Source organism: Rissa tridactyla, chromosome 8, assembly GCF_028500815.1.
Source record: "Rissa tridactyla isolate bRisTri1 chromosome 8, bRisTri1.patW.cur.20221130, whole genome shotgun sequence".
NCBI lineage: Eukaryota > Metazoa > Chordata > Aves > Charadriiformes > Laridae > Rissa > Rissa tridactyla.
Genome location: NC_071473.1, coordinates 33,903,612 through 33,928,183, shown reverse-complemented (window position 1 = coordinate 33,928,183; position 24,572 = coordinate 33,903,612). Strand labels below are relative to the sequence as shown.

The window sequence follows — 24,572 nt, the reverse complement described above, 5'->3', positions numbered from 1 at the left end:
TGTTGCTAAAATAATTACTGTTGGCATATATGCATATTTGAGGCACAAATGGGAAAAACTGAGAAAGCCCTAACTAGAGGTTTCTGCTGCTTGCTAACAGTGTGGCTGCAGATGTCTCTCACCCTTTAAAAATATTCTTTACATTCTTAATGCTAATGGATTTTTTTCTTATGGAAACGCTAGTGAACTGTTTAAATTAATGAAGCTATCAGGCTGTTTCTTAAATACCTATGTTATTCTTATAAAATACCTTAGCACTTTCCTTGGACCCTTGTATTCATACTGTAGAATTATTATTTGTTAGATATTCCTGAAGGCTTATAAGCTACTTTGGCATGGTTAAACTAAGAGAACCGGAATCCTTAATAGTTATTTTGTACAGTCTGAGCTGTTGTATAGTTGGTGAACCAGCTGAATGCTTGCAGGTATTCTTTTCATCTACTGAGGGATGAAGTTGAAGGGATTACTGTAGAAATGTGAATGTTTCTGTCTTAAGTTGAACGTATTCTAATGAAAAATGATTAGTAGGCCAATTTTTGCACTCGCATAAATTTTAGAAAGTCATAGTGCATTCACTGGGTAGTATTTGTTGTTAGAATTTGCCTTTTGGAAGGAGATATTTAGCAACATCTTTTTTGTTTGTTTGTTTGTTTGTTTCGTGCATTTGATTACATACTGTGAATCAAAGGGGGAGGTAAAGTGACACTATCATGTTACTACTCCTTTGACATCTATAGACTTGTGCTAATTCCCACCAATTAAGCAATTGATGTAATGTGATCCGTGGAGTTCAGCCCCCATCACCAAAAATTAGATGTAACACTGGATACAGTTTCCAGAAGTCAGATCTGAAAAGTCAGAACTGAAAGCCTTGTTTGATGTGCTATTTGAGGTTTAGCTTCTGATGAAGTACAATTTATTCTTTCACAAGTAAGGAAGTCAATACTTCCTAGATAGGCACTTGGATAATAGCTAGATTCAATAAATAAAAGCCAAAATTTATCACATCTCTGCTCCCACTCTTGTGTTCAGCCATGGGAGGATAGCCAGAGAACATTGGAACTAGTTCCAAAATAGTTAAAAAGTTGCTTCTCAGTGTCATTCAAAAGTGAGCATTTACATATTTTACTTTTCCTCTACAAAAATTATTACAATTATTGTTAGAATATTAATGATATTGCTTTTCAGGCTCTTAGATTTGAACAATTAGAAAAATAGCATGAGTATGTGCAGATATGGGCAGCAACAGAAGTGTTTTTCTAGAGGTACCAAAGCAGTGCTTTTTATACAGCTGTTTATTACGGATCTGATTCCTTTGCAGAGTAACCATGCCAGCTTGAGTCAGTTTTGTGTTTTTTCTGTACATATCTGACATTATTTTATGAAGTCATATGGAACTGTGAGGTTTTTTTTTTTCTTCATGTGAAAAAATTTCCAATATACAGTATTTGAGTTCCAGAAGTAAGGTTTGCCAACTGATTCCTGTGTAGTCAGAGTGAGGGATTTAAGATGCTCTTCAGGCATCTCAGCTCTTCTGTGCACTGTAGCTTTTGGCCAGTGTATATGTTAGCCACTCTCATAGTGCTGTAGCTTGAACATATATCTGAACATGAAACTTATGGTATAATAGGAAAAGCCCATGGCCTACTGTGGTTGCGTAACAAAAGAGATGCTTCTCTTGAAGCTATGCTTTATCTGATATGCAGATGTTAGAATGTAGAGACAGCTGGTTAATATTCAAGCACCACTTCCTCCAAGCTCAAGATCGGGTCATCCCTATGCATAAGAAATCAAGCAAAGGAGGCAGGGGACCTGCATGGATAAGCAATGAGCTTCAAATGGAAGAAGGAACTTTACACAATGTGGAAAAAGGGACTGGCCACTTGGGAGGAATATAGGAATGTTGTGAGAGTATGCAGGGGTGCAATGAGGAAGGCTAAGGCCAGCTTGGAATTAAATCTGGCGAGGGATGTCAAGGACAATAAGAAGGGCTTCTTCAAGTACATCAGTAGCAAAGGGAAGACTAAGGAAAATGTGGGCCCGCTGCTGAGTAAGGTGAGTGCCTTGGTGATGGAGGATGCAGAGAAGGTGGAGTTACTGAATGCCTTGTTTGCTTCAGTCTTTACTGCTAAGGCCGGTCCCCAAGAGTCCTGCACTCTGGAGGTAAGAGAAAAAGTCTGTAGAAAGGAAGACTTTCCCTTGGTTGAGGACAATTGGGTTAGAGATCATTTAGGCAAACTCAACACCCACAAATTCATGGGCCCTGACGGGATGTACCTGTGAGTGCTGAGGGAGCTGGCAGATGTTATTGCTAAGCCACTCTCCATCGTCTTTGAAAGGTAATGGAGAATAGGAGAGGTTCCAGAGGACTGGAGGAAAGCCAATGTCACACCACTCTTTGAAAAGGGGAAGAAGGAGGACTCAGGAGACTACAGGCCAGTCAGCCTCACCTCCATCCTTGGAAAGGGGATGGAACAGCTCATTCTGGTTGTCATCTCTAAGCATCTGGAGGAAAAGAAGGTTATCGGGAGTGGGCAACATGGATTATTCACCAAGGGGAAATCATGTTTGTCCAATCTGATAGCCGCCTATGATGGCATGACTAGCTGGGTAGACAAGGGGAAAGCAGTGGATGTTGTCTACCTCGACTTTAGCAAGGCTTTTGACCCTGTCTCCCATAACATCCTCACAAGTAAGCTTAGGAAGCGTGGGTTAGATGAGTGGCCAGTGAGGTGGATTGAGAACTGGCTGAACAGCAGAGCTCAGAGGGTTGTGATCAGCGACACAGAGTCTAGTTGGAGGCCTGTAGCTAGTGGTGTTCCCCAGGGGTCAGTGCTGAGTCTGGTCTTGTTCAATGTATCCATCACTGACCTGGATGAGGGGACAGAGTGTACCCTCGGCAAGTTTGCTGGTGACACAAAACCGGGAGGCAGTGGCTGACACACCAGGAGGCTGTGCAGCCATTCAGCAAGACCTGGACAGGCTGCAGAGCTGGGCAGAGAGTAACCTAATGAAGTTCCACAAGGGCAAGTGCAGGGTCCTGCACCTAGGGAGGAATAACCCCATGCACCAGTACAGGTTAGGGGTTGACCTGCTGGGAAGCAGCTCTGCAGAGAGGGACCTGGGAGTCCCAGTGGACAAGAAGTTGGCCATGAGCCAGCAATGTGCCCTTGTGGCCAAGAAGGCCAATGGCATCCTGGGGTGCATTAAAAAGAATTTGGCCAGCAGGTCGAGGGAGGTCATCCTCCCCCTCTTCTCTGCCTTGGTGAGACCACATCTGGAGTACTGTGTCCAGTTCTGGGCACCCCAGTTCAAGAAAGAAAAGGAACTACGGGACAGAGTCCAGCGGAGGGCTATGAAGATGACCAGGGGACTGGAGCATCTCTCTTATGAGGAAAGGCTGAGAGGCCTGGGTCTGTTTAGCCTGGAGAAGAGAAGACTGAGAGGGGATCTCATCAATGCTTACCAATATCTGAAGGGCAGGTGTCAAGAGGATGGGGCCAGACTCTTTTTAGTGGTGCCCAGCGACAGAACAAGGAGCAACAGGCACAAACTGGAACACAGGAACATGAGGAAAAACTTCTTTACTTTGAGCATGCCAGAGCCCTGGCACAGGCTGCCCAGAGAGGTTGTGGAATCTCCGTCTCTGGAGACATTCAAAACCCGCCTGGACGCGTTCCTGTGCAACCTGCTCTAGGTGACCCTGCTCTGGCAGGGGGGTTGGACTAGATGATCTCCAAAGGTGCCCTCCAACCCCTACTATTCTGTGAATTTTCAAAACACTTACCGGATATAATTATTATCCCACTTATTATGGGATATAATTTTAATAATTCTCATCTGCTGCAAGAAAACTTCTTTAAGAGATAAATAATTACAGTAAACAGTATCTATTTCCGCAGGTCTGTTTCTGTAGCTGAAAGTTGATCTGTCTAGTATATCCTAAGTTAGTAAGCGTACACATGCTGTATGGACACAGCTATGAAATGTAAATATAATTTCAATTCCCAGAAAATAAGTAGGCATTTTTGAAGTTTGCCACATATTTATTTTTAATCCGTGCTTAACAACATGCTGTGTTTCACAGAGACTTCCAACGTCTTTGATGAGGCATAACAAAATCTTTCACCATCTACAAAAACTGCCTTTATCATGTAGAACCGGAGATGTGCACAGAGACTGACAGACCTACCCTAGTGACTGTAAATCAATGTTTAGCTGTAGGGAAGTAGGGAACAAAGAGTCTTTTAGAGTCTTTAATGATCTACTGAAATATGAGTGAAGAGATAATAATACAAAGCTCTGTATCATCCACTGTCTTCATGGGACAGGAAGAGCAAGAGGCAGTGTCTCTGGGAGGTATGGCATGGTGCATATATGTGGATGGCTATTCTTCATTAATTTATCTGGTCTGTTTTGCCTTTTGTAGCCCTCAGATTCTATGTATAAACAGGAATTAAAGTGAAGTGAAGGCAGCATTTATTTTCTCCTCTTTCATCTTTTCATCTTATTCCTTCTTCTCTGCAAGGACATGGGAATTCCACTACTTCTCACTACATGTAACGAAACCTGTCCTGGAGGAGCTAACCATGGGTTAGGGAAACAGCAGGATTGAGAGTAGACTGGACGTCAGGAAGGAAGAGAGAACAGAGGGTAACCTGCTTGGTGTCTTCAGTTTGCTGAAGATCGCAAGGCACTCCTTGTTCCATAGCTAAGGCAGATTGTCATCGTCCTGTTTGTTATTTTGCAGAAGTGAATTTTCAACTGCCTAAGTCTCTGTTGTGCACTTTTTATCAAAGCACAGAAATGCAGGAAAGACACTATGCAGTTGCAAAAAAACAAATTAGTGCTGGCAGTCTAGAGTGCAAGAAGTCTGGTTAATTAGAAATAGATTTTGTTAGAGAAAACATTGATTGAGTCTGGATTTATTAGTTTTTTTTGTTTGACACGCAACACTGTAAATACTAACTAGATTAAAATGAATCAAAGTAAACACTCCTTAATATTCCTCCTTGCAATTTGATCAATACAATAATTTTATTGTCTATCACCAGATATTATGTAGCTAAATAACTTATTTTTCAATTATATTTAGTATTTCATGCAGAGAAAAGTAAAGAATACAGCTTGTGTCTCTATTTGCTCATGTAGATATTGTAAATTTCCATAGATGAAAAATGATTGTGACACATTGACTATTCAAAATAATTTACATGTAATCTTCTGAAGAAAGTCAGGTATTTTAAGTACATACAGCTACTGGCTCTTCTGGTTCAAAGATGGAAAAAAGAAAACAAGAAGGGAAAAGAATAGATAGAGTAGGTAGCAGTCTTTTCTGACAACTCTTAATACATTATTTTTTCTTCATGCCGTCACAGTTTAAATTTATGTATGGCCGTGCTGTTAATGTAATTTCTATTCATCGTAAATGCTGTATAAAGGTCAGAACAGCAAAATGACACAGCTTTAGATTTAGGATTATAAACATTTATCTGAGCCTAAGTACTGGTGAAAAAATCTGGATTTGCTGCAGTCACAGTCAAAAAATACTGTCAATTACTGTTTAACTGTATGTTTTGATAAAGTAATTTCATTTAACCAGATACCTTGTAGAGTAAATTAGCTATTTAATGGAATGCATAAAGTAATCACAGCTGATGATTTTATAGTGCACTGAAGTGAATGAATGGACTTCAGTATTAGTTAACCTTCACCGGACTTCTCATTTTATGAATATAATTGATATTACAGTGCACATTTAATCTATTTGTCTTATTTATCCCCATGATCAATGCTGTTCAAGGTATGGGACTTCAGGTTCTCGTGTTTCTATCTATGCTATGATGCCTCCAGTAGCTATCAGACATATTTCTTTGCTTCTCCAATACTGGAAAAAGGCTTGAATAAGTGCTAAGACATATTTATCCTATATATCCAAGATTTATCTGATAGTTGTAAGATTCTGTGTTACTTCCTGGCAGAAACTAGAATAGGTAGAAGGATGGAGACAACTGCTTTAATTCAGAAAAGATGGTGGGCATTAGATGTTAGTAGTTGTTTTTAACTGTAATACATCTTTGTGCGTGGTCTGTTCAGGTAGTGATTCCCCACATCACTGAATCCCATGGTGTGTTACTTCTGGCTGTTGGGTATGTCAAGAAAGTAACTTAGCCAGAACCAACATGGGGTCCCTTCAGGCTAAATCAAAGGTGTTTATGGTGCTATTTTGCAGCATGTACGGCGCACAGTAATCAGAAGGTATTAATTCCCTGCAGTTTTCCTGTTGAGGGCAAAGTAACTTTTTGTTTCATTATGAATTAAGCGTGGGTGTGGGGCAAGAAAGGGCAGTTTACACTGGACTTGGCAAAAGCAAATTCTGTTCTGTGATGCATCCTAGTCTTCACTGATTTACTTTGAAAGAGCCTGTAAAATATAGAGTTTGCTGTATTGTATCACCTAATCATCTTACCGGCTGCTGCACTTTTGTTTTTTAGTAGTCTTGTGAATTTGGAAACTGTTGAAGGGAATGGTCTCTTAGGTCCATCTAGAACAGTGTAAGGCAAACTCAGGAAGGAGAAGGCTGCCCTTGAAATCACACACACTGTGACACATCTTTTTTTCATTTCTCATTTAGTATTTTAGAGACTAAAGCTCCATTTCCTTCAGGGTTTTAGCTCCAACAGCACATATTACTGAATTATGTTTTCTAGGCTGAACAAATAATGTAGGTTTAAATTCAGGTCTGATGCTTTTATGCTGCTTGAATAATCTGATTTATTACTCTACGTGGCATTCCTGTGTGGTATGATGTGCTCTCTTTCATTGTAATTTTCAGTCGCGTGTAATCTGAATTCCATAAAAGCACAAAAATCCACCATTTCTGTCTTATCAATGCGATCTTAAAAACAAACTAAAAATCCCCCAAACATTAATTGAAAATACTTGTTGCCAGCAGATGTGACGAAACTGGGAACATTTATCTGAACCTTGATATAGCCATATATAAAGACAGAGCATTTGAAATTGCGATAGTATGTAGGAAAAGGCTGTTAAAATCAGCTATCAAAACAAAACTGCAAAGGTACATTAAAAAATATAAAATATGAAACTTTTAACTGTGGGAAAGTCAACATAGAAAATGCCATAAGGAAATACCTTAGACGGCTGAAAACTTACAATAGAGTTGCACATACATCCACAGAGATTTTTTTAACCTGCTGTCTCTGTGAACAAGAAATATGTTTAGCTCCAAATGTTTGTCTTCATTCATGCAGCAAAGGTAGACTGCTTGTGCAGCCACCGTCACTGCATTTTTGGATGCAAATTGCTCTTTCAGTATTGGTACTGAATTGAATATTCTAAGGCCGCTGAGGTGAGCACATATCCTTAGAGGGAAGAAAGAATAGCACCAAACAATATTTTCCTTCCAGAACCCCCAAAGTCATCAGTGTGTGTAGCATGCAGTTAGCAGCACAAGCTCTGAAGCCCATCTCAGAATGGAAAATGCCTAAATCAGAAAAAAATTGCTCTAGGTCAGGTAAATTAACTTTTTCTGAGAATTCTCTGGCATTTTAATGGGCAATTTCCATGAAAGTATATTAAAGATCTCAGATCTTAGTGAAACAAATGGAATATTTCAAAATACATATAAATTTAATGACACCTGAATCCTGAGTCTGCCCCCTCTGATTCTGAGAGGTGCTGAGTAAAGCTCGATCTGTTCTCTTTCTTCTGCAGCCAACAGAGAATATTTTCCTGGTTCAGGATCTGTCCTGAGTGAGTACAGGTTTGGCTGTCTAAGGACAGAGAAATATGCTAGGATTAGGCATAGTCTTCCCTTCAACCTTTGAGCGAAGCTGTGGAAATAGTAGTTAAGGTTGAAGTATTAAAGTAGGATGTGTAGTCTCGGAGGCAGAACCTGTGGGACGATCATTTTAAGGCATCCATGTGCCTTAAAGGCACTCTCAAGGACTTAACTTTCTCTTAGTGTGAGCTATCACCAAATTCAGTTGTTTAGGAGCAGGGACAGAGGGTACTGAGTTAATCCATGTCTGGTCTCTGAAGTGGCATGTGAGTGACATGAATGGGCTAAGACCTCCTGGAAGAAAGTGCTGACAAATGGGTTGTAGGAATGGATGACAGCAGTTTGATGCTGGTAGTCCAGAAATGGACTCTGCCACTTACCTTGATGGAAGAATCCCTATGGAGACTTATGCCAGTGACTTTTGCAGTTGGAAAGATAGCTCCCTGCCGCTTATCGATGTGTGTCTACCTGTTCCTATGCAATTCCCAATACGTTGTTTGTGTTGCATCTAATTTCTGCCAACCAATGCAATTGCTGGATGAATGATATTCTTCATAAGGTTAAGAACTCCCTTTCATGCATAATGGCAAAACAAATCTCCCTCCCTTACTTACATGAAGTGAAATATGTTAGCTTTGCACTAGTAGTTCAGTTTTGAATAAGTATCATATTATTATACAAATCAAATCTCTGTGTGCAAGAATGTTTGGGGTGAAAGTGTCATTTCATGTTTGACCTGGATTTATTTAAAGCTATTAATAGATTTTACATCTTACATCTGCTTTTTTCTTCTTTAAAAAAAAATGTTTCAGAAGAAATCTCTCCCTGTTGGATAAATTCATACAATCTAACAAAAAAATTTACGAGTTCGTCACATACATCTTTATATATGTTTACTGACATCTTTCATTTTCCATCAATGTTCAGAGTATTTTGGGGCAAATCTGACACAATCCCTCATTTTGTATTCCTTACCATTATGCTACTAACGCAGCAAGTTACAGTAAGAAAAGTGCTCATCTCCAGGAGTTTTTCTCATGTTTTGGTCTTGCTAAAGTTCTTAAAGGTACTTATGTGATTTAAAATAGTATTGTCAATATCCTCTTGATTTAGGGAGATTAAAACTAATTTTTAAGAATCATCATTATTTTGTTGCTAAAGAATGAGCCAAGAATGATGGCTGATAGTTCTTTCACAAACATAATCCCTTATAGCATTCTTTCTATCTATTTGTGCACAGAGCTGCTGGTGACTGAATGGAAATAGGATTTAGTGGGATTTAATAATATTCTCGGTAGAAAGGCTTAACTTAATATGCAAGTTCTAGTGGGAATTTTCTTTCCCAAAGATATTTTTATTAGCATTTAGATACTTTAAAATGTACAAAATAGAGATCCAGCTCTCAAGGAGACAAAGCCAGTCCCATCAAAGTATTATTGTATTTAAACATAGAGCCTTCATAGAAGCTGCATATTAAACTCATGAAGATAAAATGTGGGCTTATTTCTTTTAAGGCTTTGAAGTGTCTGTCCTCTCTCCTGTTATTGACTGCGAGTAATTCAGTCTTTGAATTTATGCTTGATATAGCCCCAGTAAAGTAGAATGAAATTATCCACAACTGGTCAATGATAAATAACGATGAAGTAACTGTCAACTACTGGGCACTCGTCCTCATACATTCTGAGCCTCCTCCATAAGATGTGTGTTTGTTATCAACAGTGAAGCTGAGAATGTCTTCCACTTTCCATGAATGATAGATTTGATATAGCTGCTGCACCCTGGTGTGACAACTTAGCTGTAAAAGTGACTAGTTATATAGTTTTGTACTACTGCATGGTAGCTGTGAAGTTGATGTACCATCTTTTCCCCCAGAAAAGCCTCAACACAACTGATATGGTCTAGCAACTTCAGCTTCTGTAATGAATTATTAGCCTGAGCAAACCTATTTAGTACCTCTGGAAGTTATAGCTGAATGCCAGGATAGCATCTCAGACAGTATTGTTGTAAGTGGTACTGATGGATGGGTTCTGTAAAATTGAAAGAATGGAAGAATTTTTAGAATATTAATGCAGGAAAAGCTGTATCTGTCAGCTGAGTCAGTGAAACAGCAACAATAGGTTACTTAGTACAGTTCTTGGAGATTCTTGATGAAGGTGTACTGAGCCAGAAAATCGTCTAATAAAGTGACGTTTTGTGTAGACGTTTTGTGTAAATTCATGGTTATCTGCCATATTACATTCCATGTAATTTTGTAAAAGAGTTTGAAAGATATTTATTTCAGCCTTTTCTGCTGAAGTTAGATGGACGGGCTTGGATCAATTAATCAAGAAAATACTTCCCGAAGGAATGATAGCTACTTTAGAAAGAAGGTAACTCAGATACCTCAGAAATACTCAGATAGGTGGGGCTGGTGTCTTTGTATATTCTCTTAGAAATATTTCTCTCTGTGGCATTTTAATATACAGACTTGGAAGCTGAGTAGACAAAGAAAATATACTCATAGAACTGCTATTGCATCTTCAAGGATGAAAGCAGAAAAGTACAGTGACAATCATTGGACTTCTCTCTTTGATAATAAAATTAAATGGAAATATGGAGGCCTCTAACTCACTCTTGTATACTTGAAAAATAAAAGGTGGGAGTTAGGAAAGCTGCCTGTTATTTACAAGCATCACCTGTATGTACACCACAGTATTCACAGAAGTGAATAAACAGCCCGTTCTTGACTCATAAATATGTAGAAGTAAAGGTCAGGTTATCTGGTGGCTAACATCTGTGAAGATTATCTGGCTTGTATTTTTCCAAACTGTTTGGGTTTCTTAAAGCCATACTGAGACAGGCTGAATTCCCTTGGTGTGCCTGAGGTTTGTTTTTCCTGTTGGGGAGGTGTCTCAGCAGGGCAGAAACAGGAGAATCACCAGAGTAGGGGACTGGTGGAAGTCAGACAATCCCTCTGACACTTTTCTCCTTACCCAAAGAGGTTTACTCAGCCAAATCCATCAGTAGCTCACCATGATCTTCCATGTAGCTATTGTAACATGCTTTTGTTTTAACCAAGGCAATTTTTAAACTTCATCTTAATTTTCTCCAAAAATAGGAAAGCCAGTTTGCTGCATCCTGCTGTTTGTAGTTGGTGCTTTTTGTATTTCTTGCTTTAACATCGATATTCCATGTGCAATGTTAACTTTACTGTAGTCAAGACAGGGGTCTCTAAGGGTCTGTATTTTGTTACAATTCAATATCCAACTTTGAAATCATATTCCAAAATGATAGTGGATACTAAATCTTTCTTCTCTGCTTAACTTGCTTTCTAATTCAAATCAATGAGTACTGCATTTTTCTACCTCATGAGACACTTTTGGTTATTTTTCCCAGTCTATGTGGCAAGTAGTCTATCTAGTTGCCTATCTATTTTTTTTTATTTTACTTCTTAACAATAGATTATTCAATTTATCAATTTTATACCATAAATGTTGAGCTCAAACAGTCTATGAGTTGCGGCAGAGAGGAAACAGAGGCAAGGAGAGAAACATGGGAAGCTCTTTAACTGGATTTACTACTACGGAAAATTAAATGTAAAACTATACTTTTTGTAGAAACTTGTGATTGCAGTCTTGATTCATGCCGAGTCTGTAACAGTCATTGACAAAATAGGAATCACTCTACAATTTTTCCAAGTAAATTACTTATCCAATAAATCCCCAAAGTTAATGATTTTTGTATTAAGGACACACATTGTTAAAACTGGATTAAATGTTGGTTTCTTATATGTATTAACAAAAAGCTGCCTAAAGTAACTAGTGTTTAATAATACCTGCTTTTGAAAAGCACAAAGTCACGGAGGGTTGTTCATAACGACTTTCATAAATACACGAGACTTTCTAGATCAGTAATTCAGTAAGCGCAGGAAAGTGCGAATCAATGGGACGATGGTATAATGTTGACCTTTTTGTGTTTCTTGAAGCATTGCTATGTGTTTATTCAGTCTTTATAAACCTGAACGGAAGAATGCACTCCAAAGTGCTGATAAATGCTTTAGATCTAAATATGTCAGAGATTCATGCAGTCAGAGTTTAAGGCTGTAATGAATAATGCATCACCTAAGCTGACCTTTCCTATTTCACAGACCATCACACTTCTCCAAAATTGACTCCAGGATGGGCTTCTTGTTGAATCTGATAACTTGGGATTGACTGAAGCAAAACTGAGGCGTAACTTAGGGCAGTTCACATATAGCCAATATCGCTGGGTATGGAAATCTCCTCAGTTGGTCCTGTTACAACTGTTACTGATTTTAAAACATTTTCTCTTTGGAAGATGTTCCTTAATGCCTCTTTTAAAATTAATGAACAGTATTGCTTATGTAAGAATGTAAATGTAAAACAGAGCATTTACTAAACTGATACCTAATTACGTGAAATGCTAAAGCCCGTTGTCTGTAACTTAGGGAAAACCCTTGTAAAAGGACTCAGAAACTTTACAGGAGTGGGCCCAGTAATGTCAGCGAACAGTAATTCAGCTGATAATAGTGATAGGTGGATTCAGATAAGACCGTATCCAAACCTGACAGTGGGGCCAATTTGGATGTCAATGTATGTAAATGTATGCTAATTTAAATGGGTTATTTGTCAGACCAGAGGAATCTCTATTTAGTAGCAGATGAGTAAGGTATCCCAAAAGAATAAAAATTAGAAAGAAGTTGTAAAAAAGCCTGATTAGCTTTTCTAGGCCTGCTGTAGCTGTCTGCTCATTTATCAAAATTTATGTAATAAATCTCTCCCATCTCCCTCACCTAATTCCTGGGAGGCCAGGTGGCAAACGTGGAAAAAAAATGCCCTGTTTGCGAGTCTGTGCCACCAAGTGGACTAGCTAGGCAGTGGCATGAAACTTTGCCAAACTGGGCTTATTCTGACGGACAGAAGCTGTTTGTACTAAGATTGTTTTCTTACAAAGCTTGTTACACTGTACAGTTGCTTGACTTTATTAAAAAGGTTCCTTTGATTATTCAGGTGAGCAAAGGAGGAGCATTGTGATTTCTCAGGAATGCCTGCTGAGGGCTTTACAGTTTCCATAGGATGAATATATTGCTGTTAGCACTGCACAGTGGTAGCTGCCGGGGCACTGAGCTCTCCCCCTCTCTCTGGCAGCCTCAGCCCCTGCATGGCATGACAAACTTTTCTTTGTTTCTTTCAGGTAGAAGAAATATCTCAATTTCAGGGAGCCTGACTAACAGGGTGGTAGTTTTCCTATGTTGTGTGTTGAATTTTTTTCGGGATATTATTGCTTCAGTCAGTGTGTAAGCCATTGCCCAGAGATGCTATATTCTCTCCAGGCATGGTCATAAATACCATGTAGGATTCAGGTACAGTCATGTATCTATATTTACATCTGTGTCTATATTATCTATAAAATCAAGGATGTGCTTTTTCTAAGCGCGTCTTGGAAAGGAAAACATTAAATTTTATGTGGCTCTTTCATCCAGCTGTATTTGATGCACTGTATATATTGATTTCTAATTTATATTTTTAATATAGCTATCATCTTACACCATGATGTAAAATATTTCTATTTCCATATGTTTTCTTACCGTGTTTTAGTATGGCAAATAAGCAGTGTTACATGCTCATAATTATAGGATTTTCTGGATTTTTTGTGAGCCAGTCTAATGACATAATTATGCATTTTCATATGGTACATAAATATCCAATTCTCTAATTGTCTAGGCATGTCATGCATATTGACATTCAGTAAATACTAATAAAATCAACTGAATTGGTATTTATTTAGAATATTCTATTGAATAACTATAACTGAGTGCTGCTAAGCTAGTGGATGTATTGTGAAACAGTCCATCGGGATGATTTCATTTATTTTAATATGTTATATTTTACAGTGTTTATTGTCTTTCAGGTTAGGGGCCGTGCTGTATATGGTGTCGTTCTTCTGTTCTGTATCATGATACTGCCATACTATTAGAATAACAGCACATTAACATTTGCCATAAGAGTGCAGTTTAGTCTTTCAGAGTGAAATTCATTCCTGGGCATGGGGCCAGGATGAGAGCTGAGAATCTCCCAAGTCCTACTCCAGCTCTCAAATTGGTGTAAGAGCATATAAAAATCGTCATGTTTTCCTCCCTCATTTAGCCTGGCAAACAGAACTGCTTTGGTATATACTTTGATGAGGTTTGTGCTCTGAAGTGAACTAGTCCAGAGGTGGAAGAGCGTAAAATACGTTTAGGTAGGTACCCACCGTTCTTCCTGAACGCGCACGTGCAGCGCTGGGGGTCTGTGCTCCCTTACTCTGCCCTGCCGTGGGAGCAGCTGGGGCTGGATAAAAGGCTCTGCAGTGGGGCTAATCCTCTTTCTGACGAAGGGAAGTTAGGAAAGTCTGGGAGTATTGAAGTTACCCTAAGTCAGTCTGTAGGGAAGATAGACCTTTGCAGGTATGCCAAATATGGGCAGCATAAAAGTAGTCCCATATGCCACCCCTTGGATTCCTTCTCCATGGAGGGAAACAAAGTAACTCTTCATAGAAATGACATTTTTTTTTTCCTCAGAAATCATTGGAGGTTATCCATGACAGACATGCCACGATTATGAATTAACCAGCCACCTCTGAAATATATGCCACTGAGGCTAAACCTCTTGAGTTAAAAATAACACCTTGCCAATGAACAAGGCCTCATTAGTTCGTTGAAAACAAAGTAGGAAAAGCCATTAAAAAAAAACAGTGTAAGGGTGTGGGAACTGAACTTTGGGCACAGGCACTTGCTTCTGCAGGAGAGCTAATGAATGATACGCTGACTCGAGGTATTGAAAACCTAACATAAACTCCTGGTGAGCCAAAGAAACCCTGTTAGGCTTAAGCTGAGCTGTTCTCTGTCCAAATCGCTCAGCCTGAAGAATGGGATTTCTAAAAATTTCCTTTCTTTCCTGATGGAGTGGGAAACTCTTAATTAGTGTCTGCAAATTGCCTTGCAGTCCTGAGGAGGTAGCTGCTATCCAAGTGTCAGGTGGTGTGTGCTTTTTCTCCAGGAATGGGCTACTCCTTGAGCCATAGTAATGAGTTAGAGCAGTTCTCCTGGGTACTTTACTCCAAAAGGCACTTGTCTCTCGAAGTACTACACTGACAGTGATGGTCCTGAGTAACCATTAATCTGTAATGTCCTTCAAGGTGACAGTAAGCTCAGTTTACCCAGATGAGGGAAACCTAAATAAACGGCCTGTCTGCATGATGTGACACAGACTTGGAGCTTAACTCAACAGGCATAAGCACCTTTGGCAGGATGCATGCTCAGTTACTGTGATGCCTGATTTCCTGGAGATGGAAGTGTTGCTGACCAGCTTGAGACTGTGTTCCAGAAGGGAGAAATGGATGTCTAAATCTGCTCTGGAGACAGATGATTCTAATTTAATTTCTCACCATTGCAGATATGAAACAAAACATTTCCTTAAAAATAAATAGATAAAAGGGAATAAAGTTATCTTGAATCTGTTTTAAATTATTTCTGTAGAGCAACCCATGATATACAATCAGTACGGCTTGTAGGCAGTTTTATGGGCACACTAGAGCTAAATTTTACATAACTGGGAAAATAAATCTAGGCCTTCTCCAGATGAAGCTTGCTGTGCTATAAATCTTCCATGCAGTTTGAGTTCTGTCTGAACAGCCCTTCATTAAAATTCACACTGCAAGATGGAGAGGGGTTGGGGCAGGTTTAGGTGAAGATCAAGAAGAGTAGAACAAAGAAAAGAAGAGAAAATGCAGAGAAAAACAGTCTGGAGTGGTTTGTACATGGCTGATACTATGTGAGGGAAACTAACGGAATGACTTCAGGAAGCTTTAGAAAATCGAAGGAGTAACACAATTCAGTAATACAATATGGTACATCTCTTTCAAATTACTTTAAAACAACAACTTTGCCACATAGGTGTTTTCCTCTCCAAATGTTTTTCATGCAGACATCTTTCAAACTAACTTAATGTATAATTTTACATAAAGCATGTATAGCAGTTGACACCTATTTGCGTAAAAATCCATTTTCCTCGTTCTCTCAGAAACTCAAAGCAGTGAGACTCAAAGTGAACAGGTCTTTGGGTTAGAAGAGTTCTTGTGTATGTACACCAGATCACATTGCATTAGACTGGGAATGAATGGCTGCAGATTTAATTTATTATTTAAATTATTTAAGCAGCCCAGTTTGGACTCAGGCCTATGCATCTGCAGAAGGGAGCAGCATCCATTGGTTACCAACATGCAAGCACTCCATTCCTTCTGGCTGCAGATAGTTGTCCAGTACCATGTTCTGGATCCATATCTCTTCTCCACCTTCTGATGCACTGGCTGGCATAGTATCACTCACTAGAAACCTAAAATAAGCTATTCTCTCCACAGCGACCAGGCAGGAGTAGAGAAATCTGGGCAAGGACTCTTTACAGAAGCCTGAAATCAGTGGCTTCTGTGATGTTTCAGTGTCTCATATTAACAGTAAATGTTTTCATCTTAAAGGGCTGCAAACCGTTTATGTTAAAAAAAAAAGATATGGAATCAAACCTAGTATAGAGTAAAATATACAGCAATCACTTTAATCAATTTATAAATGCCACTGTAAGCACAGTTTTAGTATTGTGAGTTCTTTTGAATGAAGAACAATAATAATCTTAAATGATACAAGACATATAAAGCTTACAAATAACTATACCTGTCAGTAGGACCTTTGAGCGTAATAATACTTGAAGATGCTTGACCTGTCTATAAATGAGCAATTGCAGCAATGTGGAGACTCTCATGAGCTCATTTGGACTCTTTCATGGAGAGCTGTAAGTGGGTATACCCCCAGCGTGTTCTAATTACCAGAGCCAGAAGAGTCTTTGGCTCACCTTTAGGGACACCTTGTTAGGAATGTAATTTCTGCTGTGAGATGGATAGGGCTTAAAATACCAAGCTGGTGTAAAGCTCAGAAAAACTGTTGGTGAAAAAGATTTCATTAGCTTCAGAAAGATGCAGCTGGCTGTGGAGAGTGGCTGCTGGCTTTGATGGAGGTTTCTGCCAGGAGCAAATGTTGGGAATATCTGCTTAGGGTGCATAGCCCACAGCATGAAGCAATATGAGCACAGCACTATTGTCACTGCAGGCTGAAGTAATGAAATGTGAGTATTTGTGACCCTGTAGATTCTTGTTGTTCAGGTTCACCATAAGAACTGTGTAAATGTGAATTCAAGCCTCTGTATAAAAAGCACAGTAAAATGGATTTGTTCTGACATGCCAAACCTGACCTGTTAGCTGTCATTTTCATGTCTCTTCATATACTTTTCTGTGCTGCTGTGGTGTATCAGTTGCACAGTCTTCAGGGGAAATAGGATTTCTGTACAGCGGACTCAAAGGTGGGGGCAGAATGCAGCTGATCTAAATATTACCTGCATTTATAGTGGGCTGTGTTTAAAACACTGACATTTTTGAAAGAAAATCCTGAAGGAGCTTTGTTTCACTTGGACTGCTGAAATGTTTCTGCCATGTAATTATTTTAATTGAGTGTTCTGAAGCAGTAGATACCGGCAGACTCCACAGGTTCTGCTGCTGATGCTCAGCTGGCAAGCTGTGTGTGTGTCTAGCAGAAATTTCTGATTCTAAAGAAAATGTGGGTTTTCTTTCCTCCCTCAATTTCAGAGATAGAGACAAGTATCCTAAGTCTTTAAGAAGCTGGGGACTTTTATGAGAAGCTTGTGCAACTCCTGTTGATATAAAATCAATAAATGTGATTTTTATTTTTAAGAGTGAGGATTTCCTCCATGTGGCAGTTTCAGAGGAAATACAGAGTTTTGATATCTGGGGCCAATCTCTACATTTATGAATAATCCCTGCTGACTTGAATGAGAGCTGCAGAAAGGATGTGTCCCTTGTGCTCATCACCCTTGCAGCTTGTCTGACACAGTGTGTGCTGGTTATGTGAGAGGCCTCTGAGGAAAGAGAGAGAGATGGAAGGCTAGAAGTTGTCTTGAAATGCTTACTAAATGCACTGCCAGACAGCAACTGAAGGTCTACAGGAGTTCATGGATTATAAGAGCGGTAATTAATCATAATACCAGAATAATCAAATGGATGAACTGTTTGGAGAAAACCCCTGCAGATCTCAGTTTTGTGAATCTGTGATCATAGCTATCGCATCAATGTAATATGTCTGTTTTCTAGAGCCCAGCAAAAGCCATACTGCACAAAATATTCATTTTTGTGTAGTCTCCACAGCTTGGTGCTGGGTAACTCTGTGTCTCCTTGGTTTCCCAGTAACTGAATGTAGAAGCCCCAGTAATAATGATCTTTGCATAACCTAAATGATATGTTTTCTGTGTGAGAAATAACCTTATTGTTCTATAATTCTAGGATTAGTTTATAGTTAATTTATTTGCTTGTATATTGATGTGCATGTATATGGCTATGTGTGGGAGAATTACTGAGGAAAACTCAGCTTTTAAAATGGGCTTTGCTTTTTGTTTTGGCAATAAGATGCTCTCCATTCTTGGTGGGGAAGTGAGTTTCAGGACTTGGCTCTATGATCTGTGAGTAAGTCTTTGCATGCTTGATTCCTTCTGAGTGTGAGCTTCTGGTGGGATGCAGTTGTTACAGGATGTTGTGGAGCAGGAGTTGGTCTCCTCAGAATCAGTGGAGTAGGGACCTTGTCAGCACAATGGGCTGAGACGCAGCTCTGACCCAAAGCTCTGAAGCTGCAACCCTTGTCGGCCTCTTGTGAAAAAGGTGCCCAGATGCTCAGCATTTTTCCCGAATGCCAGGGATGTAGAGTAAGATTCACAGCAAGGAATGCATGGATGATTTATAGGAAGATACCTGTCCATCCAAATGATTTCCAAAAACATTTTGAGTAGCATAAAATCAGGACGAATCAAGACTGTTCCCTGGCAATTCTTGAACTTGAAAAGGGTAAAATTTACTGGATGAATAATCTGCTGTGAATGGTTTGTTTGTCTCTACTCTAGTGTTTTCTAAGCAATTGTTTATTATGACAAACTACTAGGTAACAGATTTATTCAGGCTGTGGTTTGAAACAAAGATCCCGTCTTCCTTTGCTGTGGATGCAGCCTGCTGAGCTGAGTGCCAGCTAGTGCCCCTGAGCTTGTCTGGAAATGAATATTCTTAGACATAAGCAATCTGTGATTAAAACATTATATCACTCCATCTCATTCAACTATTTTCTTTTATTTTTTTCAAACTGAATAGCATCTTTCGCTATCCATGACTACAGCGCCGAGTGGTCTCCACAGAGTCACTCTGCCAGTGGTCTGCTTAGCACATGGTGACAGATAGGGCAGGTTGAGCAGCCTATGTGCATAACAATAGATTTGGTAGTTACTCACTGGAAAAATTCCCAGAAGGGACTGTAAAAGATGATTACTGTTCAGGAAGCTTTCTCCGGGGAGGTTTGTTCCACCTGTTTTGTCATGGGGAATGGTTAGCCCACTCCAGGAAGAAAGCTGTGGGCTTTCCGGGGAACATCATTCATGTTCCTTAGGCTCCCTGAGGAGAGGCATGCCTGGTGGATTGGCAGACCTGTGTTCATGTGATGGATTTGTGGTCGTGCACATCCCTTTCTACTGGCAGCACAGTGTTGTGAAATTTAAGAATTCCCTTTTTGGTGCAGACCTTTCACATGTTTATCTCTCGAAGCAGGAGGTCACTAAGATATTAAAATAGTCTCTACGATTAATTTTCTCATGTTTAAGGAGAGATGTTTTTTTCCCCCCTATAGTATCAGTACCTCCTCATAACAAACATCCTATGCTTCAACTATAAGAATAAGACTTTACTTGCCGATATGTAGGTTGCTGCTATATTATGAAGATTTTCTGTTTGTGCTGCTCAATTATGAAGGCAAAGCTTGTAAAACAAATTTACTTATATTGAGGCATGGTGTTTTCAGCCTTTTGGGAATATGACTTTGGAATTTGCAATTTGGAAAAGACAGGTGATCAACACTGATTCACAGAAAAATGAATGCTCATTAGCATGAAGCAGTGCTACTTTACCTGATAATGTCTCACCAGGTTTTGTTATATTGATGCTGTGCAAGCTGTTATTTCATGTTTAAAGGTATTGGAATCCAACCCATTGTTACTAATTCAGAAGGGCAGGAGTTATCTAGGTATGATTTCTATGCTTTAGCGCAGTAGCTTCATCAGTAAGATAAATCACCCTTCAAAGGTGCCTTTCCTACCCCTCTTATCACCCATCTCTCACACCCTGTAGTAGTGTCTCTTTCATTTTTTCATTTGATTAATAGGAGTGTGTTATCCTTTAGATGGCTAACTAAATGGCATTGAAATCAGGTGAGATTAATCTTACTGTTATCAACTCGTACTAATGTATGCATGCTAATTACACAGTATGAAATTTGGACAAAGAAATATGGTAGTAACCATTTTTTCAGATGAAGTCATCCTCATGTCATGACTATTAGTCTAGTTTATGACGATACAGTAGAAAGAAGTTTAATTTCTCAATCTAATGACTAACAGTTTTAAGAATGCTGTATTTGTGAAAAAAATCTATTTTGTTGAAGCTACTCTGTGAGGGAAAGGTTAAGGTTTGTTTTAGGGCTTTTGATAAAAATCTGAACATATGTCATTTTCATAAAACATTCCTATATGAGATAAAATACCTTATTAATGAGTAGTTGTATGCTCTTTCATGTGTCACAGAGGAGGTTTCATTGTCAATACAGGAAAGCTAGTTACAGGAGTGAGGTGGTTTAATTCGTCTGTTTAGCTGAACTTGGTGTCTCCAAATCCTGCGTAACATTGTAAGGGATAACAGCTATCGTTTCAGCTAGGCAGGAGCAGGGAAATGGAGGCAGGAGAGTAACTTCTCCCTGGTCATGTTGTAACGTCATTTGTTGTTTGTTTCCCCTTTTATCAGTTCTTGAAACCTAATTAGTAGTTTTCTGTTTTTCAACCAATATGAAAAATGAGGCAATTTGTTGTTCAGCTTCACGTGGGCTTGTATTGTAAAGCAGACTTGTAAATGTATGTAGCCATATATATTTTTAATAATGAAAACATTCATGAGACTTAAGGTGGTCTCAGCTAGTATGTTGGAAGAATTAGCAAATCAAATGTCTTCAAAATAGATCTGGCAAAATGTCAGTGCATTTTATTACATTTCTTGTTCTTACATAGGAACATTTTCGTAAATGTTCTTGCTTTTCTATGAGCTCAATTTCAAAGGGTATAAAGAGGAGAATCTCACATTTTGTGAGGAATGCAGCTTTCACACAATTTTTCAGATACCTGTCTTTTTGCATTATGTGACAGCCCAGCTTAATAAAAAGTCTTGTGCTAGTTCTTAATGTTAGTTTCTTTCCATTTATGCCAAAATAGATAAATAGCACCTCATTCCTTTTTCTCAATAAAATATGCCCTTCCCGCCAATTTCTAATAGCAAGCCACATAGCTTTCAGAAATACTTGTTTCTTAAAGGCATCAGTTTTGACCATAATAACAATACTACTGTTAGCAAAACCCAAACGTCTTTGCAAGAACCTCAGCGTTGTGGCTGTTTTCTAGCAAGGGTGAGAAATATAATGGCTACCCAGGTACCACATTGATCATTTAGGCTTTGACCCTTTTCCTTTGTATTTTCTCCCTGAAAATACAACTGTCATCCCAGAGCAGAGGTTTATCAACAGCTAAATGTTCTTCTATTATGAGTAAGAAGACAGGCAGATTAAGGAAAGCAACTTGCCTTTTAATATTACTCCTCACCACCCCAGAACAGCGTGAATACAGGATGCGCTCACACACCTGGGATGGAGGCGTGGGCAGCAGCCCACTCTCAGACTCTCTCTTGTAAAGCCCAGATCAGGGAGTGAGCATAAACAAGGGAAATAAAATGGCAGAAGGAAAAAGAGTAGGAGAAAAAGAGACTGAGAGAGAGAGAAGCCAGTAGCATAAGATAAAAACTGGGTAGGGAAAACAGTTGTAAAGCTGGGTTGGGTATGAGGCTTCGGAGTTGCAAATTTGCCAGTAAGCACCAACAGTTAATAGCAAAGCTGAGAATAGGGATCATGTACCTGAGAAGCTGTTGGTCTTTCTCAGAAATAACAAGTTTTTCTCAGATTTTTACCACCTTAAATTGACTCATAGCCAGAACTGCAATTAAGCTTCAATATATTTTATAAAAAATAGTACTTAGTTTACTTTCACATAAGTGAAGAGATACAATTGCACAATGGTGGTTACAATGGTAGAAATACATACTGTCGATAAAATGTTTGCAAGAGATTTAAAAACATACTGTACAGCACCACATCTGAAATTGGGTGATGGCAAAATGAGCATTACTCCATGTCCAAGTAAATTAAATTTCTAAATCTTTCTTTTGGAATAAATAAAAAAATACAATGTGCAATACGTGTCTGACGCTACCAAAATATATCCTGAAGTTGAGCAATAGATTAAAAACAAAAATGAGGTAAAAAAAGACATTCATGCATTTAAGCCACCATTAGTCTCTGACTCTAAAATAAGGCAGATCATAATCTTTTTAAAACTGTCTTTAGCCACTTAAATCCTCTTTAGTGCTTTTCAAGACAAGGTCTTGACAGACCTTGGAGAATCATGAGTTAAGATGCTTTATTTCCAACGGGTCATTTTTGACAGGCTCAGCCGTGTTTGAAATGCATTATATGGTTGAAAATGTTGCTTTTCCTTAATGAGAAAAGAAATATAAATTAAAAGGAACTGAGAGAGATGGATGCTTTTAGAATTTATCACAAATGACACTGCTTTGAGGGAGGGAGGTGAGGGAATGGGAAGGGAAAGAAAATTATGTGTCATCTTCAGTTTTAATGACGTGGAAAAGGGTGACATTAAACAGGACTTGATGTCCGTTATTCCAGGCATAGAGAGCTCTATCTCTTGCATTGTAGTCAAGCATGGATATATGAAAATACTGATTATGGAAAGGAATGTCTGTATACTCATAAGTGGAGGTTTTTGTGGAATAAGAATAGTAGACCTTGGCTCCTGTTAAGTGAGAGTTAGTAACATACAAGGTGCCACAGATCATGAAGGATTCTCCAGCACTTCTCTTTGGGTAGCCTGTGCTCCAGCTCTTCAGCACCTCCAGGGTATCCTGGTTTAGCTGGCTGATGACAATATTGCCTGCATTCTGGTTGGTGGCGTACACAGCCCATAGCCCAATTTCATCTGCCATCAGGTCAATATCAGAAAAGCCACCCCAGGTGTAAGGGTAGACATTGTGAAAGCCAGCGTACTCAAGGCTACGCTGTGCAAGCACCCGCCCAGTGTCAAAGCTGTATTTGATGATGATGTTGCTCTGATACTTGTTGAAATAGAGGGAGCCATTGTAGACAACATGGTTGGTTCCTGCCCATTTGAATGGAAGGTTGTATGTCCTTGATTCAGCCCCACTGACAAAGTCTGCGATTGATTTATATTCACGGACAATTTTATTGTTAGTGTAACTATCCATGTACCAGACCTGGAAAGAAAATAAAGATTGGGAGTAAACACCTGGAACACAATCCGTGGTACGTGATCATGATATGGCATGATGGATACATTGCAGAAAAAGAAGGAAAAATAGGTTTTAGGTGTGCAGCAGGCTATCAAAGTACAATATTGTCCACATTCCTATTACAAAAGCATGAGGAACTCTTGAATTTCTGAATCAAAACTTACCTATACAGGTGAACTTTCAAGATGACCGTTACTAACTACAGTGTCTGCATTTTCAGAGAAATTTAATTTTGGGTTATTCAGTGTTTGGGTCTCTGCTATATGGGCTTGCTTAAAGATGTTCCCAGAGACCAATAATCAAAGAGAGAGATGGGAAATGGCATGGGAGCTAAACTTGGATTTATGCTTAGGAATAAATTTGGTTGAATCTTCCTCAGCTGAACCTCTGATTCGCGAAAAATAGTGTATTCTTAGTAAAGAAACCAATACAGTAGCAATGAAACCAGTAAAGTTTAGGAACCACTTTTTCCCCTTAAAATAAAAGAAAAAAAATAATCAATACTTCTTTTTAATGGTCTGCGTGCCAACTTCCATTCCCCCAGTTTTCCATTTGTGCATTTTGCCTTTTCTCCTTTTAGTTTGTCAGAGGACACACCAAATTATGACTAACAAAAGAACAAAATAATTTCTGGAGATATTTTTTGTCCCGACTTTGGGGGCATTAACAAAATATTTGTATAAACGCCAGTTCAGCTCCCCATCTTCATAATAGTTGAGATGCTATGAGGGATGTGGTTTGTCCTAATTTGCAGGTACATGGGTAGGCTTTGTGTTGCTTTAAGAGAGTGGCGGTGGGGGAAACTGTGGAGGGGACTGCAGGAGGGGGCTACAGCAGGGATCTGCTGGTGCAAGCAATGGCCCATGAAGATGCGTCTGGAAGGAGGCACTGGTGCTCTGGGGTGGCAGGAGAAGCTTCCTCAGAACAAGATGGGGCTGAGCAGAGTTTTCTGCTCTCCTAAAGGTAATTGGGATTCCTGGGGCAAACCCGCACAGATATGGCAGGCAGGGGAGAGCTGCACGCAAATCTTTAGTTACTAATTGCCATTTGTATGTTGCTTTTTCTGTTGCTTTTGGGTTTTTTCTGCATTCAAAAAATGAACCTTGTGGGTGTCATACAAATAAAACCTAGTGTTTTGACTTCAAAAGCCCTTTGATGGAGAGAACACCTCCTCAAAGCTGTGGCCGATTAGAGATCCTATTACAGATCCAAATAATAA

The 24,572-nt window shown here is 39.2% G+C and overlaps 1 protein-coding gene across 3 annotated transcripts in view; it reads right to left on the bottom strand.

Annotated features, from left to right (window-relative positions):
- Positions 1-21,964: 21,964 nt before the first annotated feature.
- The window catches only part of OLFM3 (olfactomedin 3), a 63,202-nt gene continuing 60,594 nt past the window's right edge, over positions 21,965-24,572 (bottom strand). For all 3 annotated transcript variants that reach the window (XM_054213242.1, XM_054213243.1, XM_054213244.1), the window contains one exon: positions 21,965-23,317. In XM_054213242.1, coding sequence (XP_054069217.1) covers positions 22,640-23,317 — 678 coding nt within the window. In that variant the 3' untranslated portion in view covers positions 21,965-22,639. The remainder of the gene's footprint in view (positions 23,318-24,572) is intronic.